The sequence below is a fragment of the Bombina bombina genome, chromosome 1 (genome assembly GCF_027579735.1).
Source record: "Bombina bombina isolate aBomBom1 chromosome 1, aBomBom1.pri, whole genome shotgun sequence".
Classification (NCBI taxonomy): domain Eukaryota; kingdom Metazoa; phylum Chordata; class Amphibia; order Anura; family Bombinatoridae; genus Bombina; species Bombina bombina.
Window position 1 is genome coordinate 831,039,130 of NC_069499.1, and position 13,466 is coordinate 831,052,595.

Here is a 13,466-nt window from a genome sequence, read left to right on the forward strand (position 1 = left end):
CAATATATTTTATTTTCATTTATACTTCATAAATACAGATGTTTCCTTAATACTAGGAAGAGTTATACTTTCATTTTTTGGTGTTGTTCTGGCACATCACCTCTGCTCATGTAGTATTAACCAATTTTTTGCCTTCACAACTATTGGGTCTATTGGCACTAACCCTTACCCTTTGGAGGACAATCAGCTACCTGCTTTCTCTACTTCACAGGTGGATTTCTTCTGCACAGTTTATGGCTGATTTCTTCTTCCAAACATGTTAATCTATTACTTCCCAAGCTTTATAGCACAAGAGCTACCATCAATACCTCTGGGATGGGTTTATGCTCTAGAAGTGATCTTTGAAGAAGAAAAAACACGTTAGCATCTCATTAGTTGTGGCACATTTGGACAATCTGATTTCAAGATTGAATGAATCTTTAGAATCTTCACCTCTCTCATAATCAGCTTCATAAGATAAAGTAATTTATTCTAGAACTTATTGGTCTAAGCCTGGTCAGACAAGAAAATGATTTAGTCATCATCCTAATGTTGGAGCAAACTGAAAAAGTTTAGGATCTCAGCACCACCGATAAACTCTTCAAGGTCAACATTCAGAAGCAGGTAATGCTCATACAACTATCACTGATCTCATTAAGAAAGAACAAATAAATCCAGAAAAAGTTTTTTTTAAGACCAAATATTTGTTCTCTTTTCCTATTTTAAAATCTATTTTTAAGTCATTGGAAATACTTCCAGCTGTAACTTTTCCAATTTACATTTTAGCAAGACAACACTATGGGTTGTACATGGCGGTAGACTCCTCAATCAAATGTTAAAAGGTCAGTTCTTACTTTATTGTTTGATGAATGCCACTTGTATTGGCAGAACTATTTTTGTACAGGTTTTTATTTGTCCATTTGACTAATCTTGTTAATTAATTATGTGTCAGTGTATTTTAATCTTATCAATAAGACCCTCAGTATTCCAAGTTCATTCTCACTGAAAACTAATGTCAAAAACAGAACTTACCTTATCAAATAGTTGAAGACGATAGCCCTACCATCTGCTTCTTTTCCAGTGTAATTGCAATCTTTTCAGACTTTTGTCTTATTGCAAAGCCCGCCCCCCATGACCCTCCTCGCTTCTGTCGCCCACTCTGCACCTTTTTCTATTCTATAATGTCCTTCTTAAAAACTGGTGACTAGAATTGCCATGTACAGTATATTCAAGGTTGGAAAGAGTATTTTTGATGCTAAAATACATAATTTGCATGTATCTAGCGCTGCGGAATCTGTTGGTGCTCTACAAATAACCAATAATAATAATATCTAAATTTAATTTAATCTACCACATTCCAGCCAAGTCCACCAATTTATCCAAGTCCCTCGTACAGAAGTAACATCCTGTAGGGACACTAACGTCAAAATTAAACGTTCATGATTCTGATATGGCATGCAATTTTTTTTTCCAATTTACTTCCATTAACAAAATGTGCAGTCTTTTTATATTATTTTATGTTGAAATATTTTTTATTAGTGAATACAATCACACTGAATCAATAATTACACAGGTATGTCATGTACAAATTCTATAATAATTATTCGTAGTCTCCTATACAAACATTGTAACACATTACCTGACCAAAAATCTGAAGAATAATTTCAGTGTTAAGATTCCTCTCCAAATTTAATAAGAAAAAATGAAATAGTGAGAAAGAAATATAGTAAGAGGGAAAAAAAATAAAATTTGAATAAAAGGTGGGTAAGAAATAGATAAGATTAAAGGGACATTAAACCCACATTTTTTTCTTTCATGATTAAGATGGAGAATACCATTTTAAACAACTTTCTAATTTACTTCATTATCTTGATATTCTTTCCTGAAAAGCATATCTAGATAGACTCAGTAGCTTCTGATTGGTGGCTGCACATAGATGCCTCATGTGATTGGTTTACCCATGTGCACTGTTATTTCTTTAACAAAAGATATCTAAAGAATGAAGCAAATTAGATAATAGAAGTTAATTGGAATGTTGTTTAAAATTGTATTTTCTATCTGAATCATGAAAGAAAAAATTTGGGTTTAATGTCCCTTTAATATAGATGCTTATCTTATTGTTTCTTTTGTCTTTAGGGTTCTTCTGCCAGACCACCGGATCCTCTTCCTTATCTCGGTCACTGTCTTGTACATTATCCAACAAAACCATGTTTTTCTAAAAGTTGCCTGTGTGTCTTGTATGTGAGCTGCTTGTTCATACATGTTATAAAAGTATCTGATCTTATTAAGTCTCTTCTTTTGTGAGCGATCCTACTTTCCAATGACGTGCGATACATATTCTCGCTGCTGTACAAACTATTCTTATAAATTGATTTATATGTTTATTTAATTTCTTGTTATATTCATGGAGTAGTGCCTGAGGTAGTGTCAGTCGTATTGGTTCCTTTAAGATGGAGCTAAGAAGGCTAGAGAGATCTTTTTAATATTATTTTAGACATTTTTTCTATCTAGAAGATATCACACATTCTTGGTTTTGTAGTTCTCAAAACTGTGAATTTGAGTCTGCAGAAAAATCGCCTCTTCACAGCAAAAAAATGCTATAAATTAAAACATAGAGTTAAGAAATAGATGAACAAAAACCCACACTTTTTTTCTTTCATTATTCAGATAGAGCTTACAATTTTCAGATATACTTTAATCAAAGCTGCTTTATTCTCTTGGTATTCTTTGTTAAAGGAGAGAAACACAGTAGTGTTTAGATGGCAGTGCAGTCTTTTACAAGGAGCTTGCCAAACCTCTTTCTCCCACCTCAGGTCTCAGCAGAAAACCTCAGAAGAAAAGGCCAACAATAGTTCAATATAGCTTAGCAAACAGTCTGCACTTAAAGTAACATACTTACAGGGTTACTTGAAGAAATTGAAGATTTTATTCAGAAAACACTTGAAGCATTGATGACAGTGATTTCCAGCTTTAATAAAATCCAATAAAAAGCTCAAAATATGAATAAAAAAGCTCAACAGGTTTCAGCAGACATAGTTGCCTTTTTCAGTTAATATCACTATGAAAAAATGAAACCATTATGTAGAAAACCATGATTTAAAATGTATTTAAATCAGGTCTTACTGACTAGTGATTTATATCTATTTGAAGGCTCTGTCCTCAGCCCCCTTCTCTTCTCAATCTACACGTCATTATTAGGTTCCTTAATAAAGTCCCACGGGTTTCAATCTACCTCTCGTCACCATACCTATTTTCTTCCTTGCAAACCGTGTCACTAATTGTCTTTCTCAAATCTCATCTTGGAGATGTCTTCTCACTACCTTAAGCTAAATCTTTCCAAAACTGAGCTCCTTATCGCCCCTTCTTCACAAATCTCCACCCCCAACTTCTCTATAACTGTCGATAACTCCATTACCACTACCCCACATGCTCGATGTCTTGGGGTCACTCTTGACTCAGATCTTTCTTTCACTCCTTGGCTAAAGCCTTCCACCTTAAAAACATCTCTAAAATTAGACATTTCCTTACACAAGACACAACTAAGATTTTAATCCACTCTCCCATCCTTTCCCGCCTTGACTACTACAACTCAATCCTCTCTTGTCTCCCTAGTTGCTGCCTAGCTCCTTTACAATCCCTAATGAATGCCTGTCAGGCTCATCTTCCTTACACGTCGCTCTTCATCTGCTGCACCTCTCTGCCAATCCCTTCACTGGCTTCCAGGATTAAACACAAACTTCTCACTCTGACATACAAAGTCCTCAACTGCATTGCTCCTCCCTACATCTCAGACCTTGTCTCCAGATACTCTCCCTCCCGACCCCTTCCCTCTGCTCCTGATCTCCTCCTCTCTTGTTACCTCCTCACATTCCCATTAACAGGACTTCTCCAGACTGGCTCCAATCTTGTGGAACTCTCTGCCTTGCTCCACAAGACCCTCCGCTAGGTTTGAAAGCTTCAAGCGCTCCCTAAAGACTCTACTATTCAGGGATGCATAAAACCTACACTAACCTTTCCTAACTCTATTGCTATCCCCTTGAACCCCTTAGCATGTAAGCCTAAGAGCCCAGCTGTTTGTAGATCATCCTCATAAGAGCGGACAACAGTGCAACTCTCGGCAGGGCCCTCTACCCATTTGATCCCTATAAATTTGACCTTGTATACCGCCGCTGAATCTGTTGGTGCTCTACAAATACCTGATAATAATAAAGGACAGTCATCTTAAACACTTACCTTAAATTAAGCTGCATGATATAGAAAGGGGTGCAGGAAGCTATTTGCAGCTTAATATAAGGTAATACTTTAAGATGACTAAGGTGTAGACTGTTCCTTTAAATCAAATCCACCTTGGGGGTAATCAGTGGCTTGCCCAATTATTTTTGCCCACATTCTGGGGGATGCACAATTGCCTCATTTTATTTTACCTAATAAAATTCACATGTTGCAGTTGGGTGTACTTAGGACAAACATTTAGGCCTAATATGTACTGGTTGAGAAACTTATTTAGTCAATATCATATTTAAACAGATTATTCTGGAGGTGGGGCTAACTTCTGAACAGAGAAGACGCATCTGAAGGGAGCTCCCAAACATTAACTTATAAGTTGTTTAAAACACTGAGTATACTTGTCACAATCTTAAAAATATTTTTGGTTTATAGCTCTATAAGTATCTGCCTTGGAGATACTTTTTGCTGAACAGTGTGACCCAGAAAGCGGCTCTACAGTGGACTGAAGCAGCAGGAGGAAGGGAGCCGAGACCAGACAACTGCATCTACAGCGGAGATCACCTACCCCCGGTCGGCAACCAATCAACACCACTCCGGAGGGTCGGGGCCCCGCTCCGGAGGATCACAGAGGTGAATTGATAGAACCGGGGAGAAGAGGCATTAGCCTCCGTGTAAAGTGGGAAATAGCCGGATAGCACAGCAAGTGCCCCCAAATTCTATAAACTAAGGCGCCCCCCTCATAGGAGACAGTCTCCGGGCTCGCGGTCGCTGACCTCCTGACTAGGTACTTTCAACTGACTGAGCAAAGAGCCTTACCTTGGTAGCGGGCCGGACCGGAGTTGGCGCGAAAAACCGCCATTTTGCTTGCGGCCCCCTTCAGATTCTAAGCCTGTCGGTCCCGGCCTGCTGAGGGGAGGGCAGAAGTGGAAGCATCATCGGACCGCAGACATACCTAAAAGTGAGTAAGAAACTTCTTCCGGTCCCCCTTCCTCCGCATAACCTTAAGTACTCTGCGAGAATCGCCATTCCCGCTTGTGCCGGTTACACATCACGTGGTGGTGGTATTTCATTAGCCTCAAAACAGCAACACAGATAACGCTGTACATAAAGCGGTTTATCATTGGAATCCCCACTGCAAATCTTCACTACCACACTGAACTCCATTAATAAGGAGAGATAGTTGGAAAAACGCTAGCCTGAACTAGAACTGGCCTTTAGCCAAAAGGCTGCTGCATATATCTGAACACAAGGCTCTTACATATATATGGATTGGCACAGATTGAACACAAACCAATACATTTATTCATGTGTTAAGATATACTTATTCATATACAGTTCCTCTCTACATCAACCCCTGCTAGCATTGACATCTACACCTCCAGGGCCTAAAGAGGCAGATCACAAGGTTGCACTTTGGGAACTACCCTAGGGGCGCTATTAGTGGGTTTAAAGTCGTTTGACAGAGGAACTGTGAAGTTTTATCACCTGGAGTCCAGTCCCCCCCTCCCACCCTTATAGCCTTCCCGCAGCTCTGATGATGGATGAATATTAAGTGAGGCGAGGTGGGGTTAAGGTGGCCCAAAAAGTTATTTCAGATCCCATATACCCGAGTTAGGGTTCAGATCCTGGATAATGATACACAACTAGATGTCTCACTCTTAAAGCTTTATCCCTGAGCTGAAGTTTCAACTAAAGCTATTTACTAATATACTACACTTACACTATTTTGGTTCTCTATTAATAGACATACAGGATGAAGAATAAAACACAAACTGTTAAAGAATGCCTCTCTAAATCCCAACAAACAAAAACAACTGAACAAAGGTACCCCTACACAGGGAGAGACTTTGGATACCAGTATGTCAGAACTATCAGCGGCCCTCCCCACTGATACCCCAAACGAAGAATTACTTTCCCAAATTAAATCGGTCTTTCAGGAAGAACTGAAATCCGCCCTATTTGATCTACGACAAGATATCAAAGAAATAGGTAACCGCACAGCAGAACTTGAGGAAAGAACGGACGTTCTAGCAGAAGAAATCCCTATGATACACAAAACCATGTCAGATCATGAAGAATACATATTGAACAAATTGAAGATCTCGAGAAAAAATCCCGCAGATCCAATCTACGCATTAGAAATTTACCAGAATCATATAAAAATTTAAATGAGGCAATAACCTCACTTTTCCAACAACTGGTTCCAGATATAGAATCGGACAAGCTTCTGATGGACAGGGTTCATAGAGCTCTCACCAAACCTCAACAATCCACCACAAGAGATGTAGTCCTTAAACTTCACTATTACCATGTAAAGGAACTTATCCTCAAGGCAGCCAGACAATTGCAAACAATCAACTTCGAAGGCCATACAATTCAAGTGTATGCTGACATCGCTCCAATCACACTTAGGAAGAGGAGGGAACTCAGACCTATCACAGTGGCTCTCACAAAGGCCCAGAAAGTTATAGATGGAACTTTCCCTTTAAATTGGCTTTTACACACACCAATACGACCTACACCTGCTCCACCTTAAGTGAGGGGATAACTATTCTTCTTCGACTGGAAATTCCATTCGAGCCTCTCCAAACCCTACCTAATCCGAACCCTCAGAGAAAATCCATCCAAAAAGAGTGGACCCCGGTGGGTCATGCCAAGAAACAAAGAAAATCAAAGAACTTCTCCAATAATCACTCAGATTCCGAATCTCCTCCGGAGGGAGAGCCATCACAGACCTGATACTGAAGGAGAACTAGATGAGTACTGTATTTAAAATGCTTTAGTTTAATGAGTGATAGCCTGAGGTATTTAAGATTCAGGAGTTTGCACTTGCCTTACCTGATCTTTAAATAAGAATTTGAATTGATCAGATGCGATTTAGTCTTAGCCTAATACCTTATTGTACACTAGTTAGAATGTGTATTTGCTTCACTCAGGGATTACTGTTGTTATTGTTACTGTTAATATCACTAATATTATTAATGTAATTATTGCTTTCATTAGATCCAATTCCCTTTCCCCCCCCCCCCTCCCCCCACTCATCCCTCCCTTCTTCTGGTACATCCTACCCCACTTGTTTTATTCTTACTTATGACATGGCACAGGAGCTTATGATGTGTTGCAGCTAGCGTTAGGTTCTCCTAGTGCTTATTTAACCTCCCTTCCTTCCCCCTCATCTATCCCTAATCATTTTTAAGGTTAATAGAGACGACTATAAATGATTTCAGAAAGTCCACCACCCCTCACGTTGCTATATGCTTCCCTGGCTAGGGATATTAATATAAGATTTAAAGTTATTTTGTTTATTTTTATATACGTTCTTTATATTCAGACATGTCATCAGTTAACTAAACTCCACTCATTGGAATTGTACCATGTACCACCAGCTATTTATTGTTGCATAGATGTACCAGACTACTCCACTTGGTTGGGATACATACCCTCTGTCTCTATAGTCTATTGCAGACCTTCCCTAGATCTGAGGTAAGTCCCGGCTCTCACCCACAGCACCATACTCAGCACACTGTTACAGTGAGGAATACCAATGACACGCACTATCATCGGCATCATGGTCTCCCTAACTCCCACATTACACTTAGTGGTTCAGTTGATACTGATATATTTGATTCTCTCACATGTCTATAAAAATCCTCTCACACAATGTCAGAGGGCTTAACTCTGACATTAAAAGGAAAAAAGCAATCACCACTTATAAATCATTACAAGCTCATATAGTTTTGTTGCAGGAGACCCATTTCACCAGAGATTTTGTCCCTAGATATTGGGATAAATCATACCCAATACAATATCACGCGATTAGTGGAAAAAAGAAATGCGGAGTAACTGTGCTTTTACATTCCTCTTTGAATTTTAAGGAAGAGGAAATCATTAGAGATAAAGAGGGAAGATTCTTACTAGTAAGGGGATTAATTCAAAACACCCCAATACTAATTGTTAATGTTTATGCGCCCAACGACCATCAGACAATTTCTGACTAAACTAAGCAAACTACTGACTCAATGGAAAAGACACAAAATTATTATGGGGGGTGACTTCAACTTATCACTAGACCAAGTTTTAGATAGAACCACAAATAAAGCCCCACAACTAAGACCCCCAAGTTCCCCTATGAATATTCTGAAAGACTTTTCTTTGGACCACAATTTGATTGATAGCTGGAGATCCCTGAACGAAAAGGTTAGGGATTACACATATTTCTCCCCAATGCATCACACTTAATCCAGACTGGACTATATATTCCTAAATCAAATTTTGCTCCCGCTTCTATCCACAGCTAAAATTTTAAATTGCCCCTGGTCAGGCCACTCCATGGTGGAAATCGCCATCTCTGGAGTATTAAACCCAAACAGAACTAAATCATGGTCCCTTAATGCCAACCTACTACAGGACGCTTTAATTTTACAAAAAATCAGGGAACAGATAAGTGAATTTATTAGAGTCAACTCAGGTAGTACATCCAACCCAACTTTTGTTTGGGGGGCGCTGAAAGCTTACATATGGGGGGGGCTTGATAGCCGAGTCTAGTAAGCAGAATAAGCAAAATAAAGCCAAACTTTCACAACTACAGTCAGAGGCCAACCTATTGCGAGCTCAAGCCTCTGCTAATACCAGTAGACAAAAGAGAAACCAACTTAAAGTTATAAGCGTTGAAATTGATAAACTCCTAAATAAAGAGGCAGCTAGATCTATAAAACAAATAGATACCCATTATTACATATACGGAAATAAGCCTGATAAAATGCTAGCCAATAGACTCAAGGATATCACAAGAAATACTACAGTTCCACAACTTCAATTACCTGACAACAAAAGCACAAATGACCCCCTTGTTATCGCCAATGCTTTCGCCGATTTTTATAATGACCTTTATAACCTCCCCACACGCCAGAGAGACACTGACAGATCCAAGGACCTAAACACATTTTTGAGCTCCAGCACACTCCCGACAATTTCTGATGAAGAACGTTCCATGTTAAACGCCCCCATATCTGAGCTAGAGATAAAAAACACTATCAAAACTTTAAAAAGTTCCAAGGCGCCTGGTCCGGATGGATACTCAGGTATTTTTTTCAAGATATTCCAGGATGAAATAACACCTCTGCTCTCCCAGATGTTTAATTCTATAATGCAAAAAAAAGAAATCCCCAAAGAAATGCTCATGGCAAGAATAGCAGTTATCCCAAAACCAGGAAAGAATAAGCAGCATTGTCAAAATTATAGACCCATTTCGTTAATAAATCATAAATAGGCTTAATCCCATTCTTGAGAGGCTAATCCATCCGGACCAGGTAGGTTTTATTAGAAATAGAGAGGCCCCAGATAATATCCGTAAAATAATAGACCTGATTAATGTGGCCACAGTTGAAAAAGCTCCTTCTCTGTTCCTCTCTTTGGATGCAGAGAAGGCGTTTGACAGAATCAATTGGAATTACATGTTCGCGGTATTGAGAAAAACGGGAATCACGGGAGCTTTTTATGATGTTCTCACAATGCTTTACGCCCACCCCTCAGCCTTTGTTAGGCTTTCAGGATATCAATCTAAGCCTATACAGATTAGAAACGGGACTAGGCAGGAATGCCCCTTATCCCCACTCTTATTTGCCTTGTGTATCGAGCCAGTGGCTATCTAAATCAGAAACGATCCTAACATTTCGGGTCTGCGAATGGGGGATAGCGAATACAAAATTTCGCTATTTGCGGATGATATATTATCACTGACTAAACCACTCCTTTCTCTCCCTCCGTTGTATGCAATGCTCCATCACTATGGAACTTTGTCTGGGTATAAAATAAACGTGGACAAATGCGAAGCACTTAGTATTAACTTACCCCAGCACACCAAAAAGCTCTTAGAAATTAATTTCTCCTTCAATTGGGTGCATAAAAAACTTAAATATCTGGGAATATACCTCACAGCTGATATTTATTCTCTATATCAGGCAAACTATGTCTATGTTTACACATATAAGAAACTTGATTACGAAATGGCTAAAGCTTAAGATTTCCTTCTATGGCAGGATTGTCTCCACAAAGATGACCCTGCTACCTAAACTATTATATTTATTCTGGTCATTACCAATCTCTATCCCCATAGCGGAACTTAATCTCTTGCAGAGAGATATCTTGCGCATCATCTGGCAGGGAAAGCGTGCCAGAATAAACAAAAGAGTCATGAGCATGCACAGAAGGGAGGGGGGAGTAGGTCTCCCTAACCTGACATATTATTATTCGGCCCGCATGGCCCAAACAGCACATTGGCTTAATAAGACACAATATCCTCTTTGGGCGAAGATTGAATCACAGATTGCCAACACTGACCAGATCTCTAGTCTGCTATGGACCTCAAAAAAGTATAGGTCCCCCCTACTATTAAAATATGTAGCGATATCCCACACAATTTTTTTATGGAACAAACTGACTGCCAAATACCCCTTAATTCAAGATAATTCTAAACTGACACCCTTAGTTTTGCCACAGACCACAATAGACTCAAATGTACAAAAAAAATGGGCTAACAAAGGATTGTATAGAATAGCAGATGTATATATAGATGGTAGTTTTCTTTCATTTGAACAATACAGAGACCTAGACCCTGGTGATAAAAACATATGGTACCACTATCTACAGTTAAAATCTAGGACTAGAGAGATCACAGAGCTCTCTAGATTGCCAATGAACACAGCTTTTGAGTCATTATGTTTATCCAAAGAGGTGATCCACGGTAAAATCTCCCTACTATACCCCACATTCAATAACCTATCAGGAGAGACAAAGCCTCCTACTATACTGAAATGGGAACGGGAAATAAATAGGACTTGGTCTCTAGAGACTTGGAAGTCTAACCTAGCGAAGGGTCTCTCCTTTTCACATAATGCCATACTGAAGGAGAACTACCTTAAGGTAGTGTATAAATAGTACATTTACCCAACTAGATACGGAGACTCAGAAAGACCTTCTACAAATTCATGTTACAGAGGATGTAATGACAGAGGGACATATATTCACATGTGGTGGGAGTACGGTAGAGTTAGAGAGATTTGGGAAAAAACCTCAGAGCTCTTCAGTTTAATATTTCATAAAAATATCACACTTTCTCCTGAACAAGCACTCCTACATTTTCCGATCCCCAACATCCTGAAACATCATCATAAAATAGTGATGACCATTTGCACAGTTGTTAGGATTTGTATAGCGCAATATTGGAAAACTACACCCCCAAGTTTTACATTTATCAAGAAAGAAATCATTTACCACTACGAAATGGCTAGTCTAGCAGCGGAAAACCTAAATACGAAAGAGGAATTCATTATACAGTGGGAACCGTTCATTATGCACCATGAAGCCAATAGACAAAGAGATACTGAAACAGTGTAGGGTAGACCTCACACACATCAGGGAACTCAGGGGAGAGCCGGGACCAATTGCCAATTACAGTCTACCTATCATCCCCGTTTCCTGGGATATAAGATGTACCACATTCTGAGCCTTGGTTAATATGGGAAATAAAAAAAAAAAAAAAAAAAAGAAAGAAATTGCGATGACTATGGATGCTAGTAGAAGAATATCTCGACCATAAAGACGTCGAAATACCTATAAACTGGTCAACAACAGAATATCACTAATTGTATTATTATGCTGATTGTACATGTCTAAACTTGTTTTGCTATGTTAATGGAACTATAAAAATCTAATAAAAACCTTTTCAAATAAACAGATTATTCTATGCATCAGAATTGAGAGCGCAAATATTACAAATTCAGCTGTGAATTTTAACATAGATGTTGATAAAGACTTGCTGCAACTTTTCTCCAGGAACATGATGTACTTTATGGAAACAGCATTCTATGTGGATTTCAATGAAAAATACAACAAAAAATGTATGAATGTGCACCTCATAATGTGACTATCTACTTATACTAAAAATAACACAAACTACATTGAATTGGTAAAGATATTTTATGTTCTAATTATAATACAAAACTTTATTTGCAGAATATATACAAAGGTTTTCAAAAACTCCATCAGATTACTGCATCGCTCTGTTCCTTAAATTGCTTCATACTGGTCTGAAAGAATAAATAAAGAACACAAGTTAAAAATAAAAAAAAACTCCCCCCCTCATGGGTAACACATTTGCCAGTTAATAAATATTAAACTCCCAGGTTTGTCTATGGTATTTATTTAGAAAGACAATGGAAAACTGTTTTTTTATTATTTATTTTTAAAACATGGATATGAAAACGTGACAAACATGGTACATGCAGGGACATGACTCTACACACTTAAAAACAAAAAACATAAAATTATGCTTACCAGATCATTTCCTTTCCTTCTGTATGGGAAGAGTCCACAGCTGCAAATACTGAACCTGGCCACCAGGAGGAGGTAAAGACACCCCAGCCAAAGGCTTAAATACCTCCCCCACTTCCTCATAACCCTAGTCATTCTGCCGAGGGAACAAGGAACAGTAGGAGAAATATCAGGGTGAAAAATGGTGCCAGAAGAGTAGATAAAAAATTTAGGGCCGCCCATCGGAGCACACGGGCGGGAGCTGTGGACTCTTCCCATACAGAAGGAAAGGAAATTATCTGGTAAGCATAATTTATGTTTTACTACTTATTATGGGAAGAGTCCACAGCTGCATTCCTTACTTGTGGGAAAATTATACCCAAGCTCCAGAGTACACAGAATACTAACGGGAGGGAAAAAAGAGAGGCGGCCCAGGAAAAAAGAGAGGCAGCCCATATCTGAGGGCAACACAGCCTGAAAAACCTTTCTCCGGAAGGCTGCTTCAGCAGAAGCAAAAACATCAAACTTGTATAAACCTGGAAAGAGTATGTAAGGAGGACCAGGTAGTCACCTTACAAATCTGATCCATAGAGTCCTCATTTTTGAAGGGAATACTACAATGGGATGTGGGTGCCGCCTCAGGGCTGACTGTGTGTTGTGAAACTGAAATTCAAACCTAAATGCTTGAAATTGAAGACCTAGATAATCAAATACCTAGTGATAAGATTAAATAATCTCGGATACGTGTCCCAAAAAGCCTAAATTAAATTGCTATCTAAAAAATATTAAATAATAAACAATAAAGGTGCAATCCTAATCTATGGTTTTAATTGAGGGTTTTAATTAATAAAATGCAAAAACATATATTGTAAGAGCAAAGCCTGAATATAAAACATATATTATAAAACTTATAAAAATAAATGACACCGGTGTCTTAATTCATTCTAGTA

At 38.6% G+C, this 13,466-nt stretch overlaps 1 protein-coding gene across 1 annotated transcript in view; it reads right to left on the minus strand.

The window, feature by feature from the left end:
* Positions 1-12,164: 12,164 nt before the first annotated feature.
* Positions 12,165-13,466, minus strand: part of LOC128646031 (DNA-directed RNA polymerases I and III subunit RPAC2) — a 33,480-nt gene continuing 32,178 nt past the window's right edge. Inside the window, exon 5 of the mRNA XM_053699437.1 lies at positions 12,165-12,293. Within this exon, the coding sequence (XP_053555412.1) occupies positions 12,249-12,293 (45 nt within the window). The 3' untranslated portion in view covers positions 12,165-12,248. The remainder of the gene's footprint in view (positions 12,294-13,466) is intronic.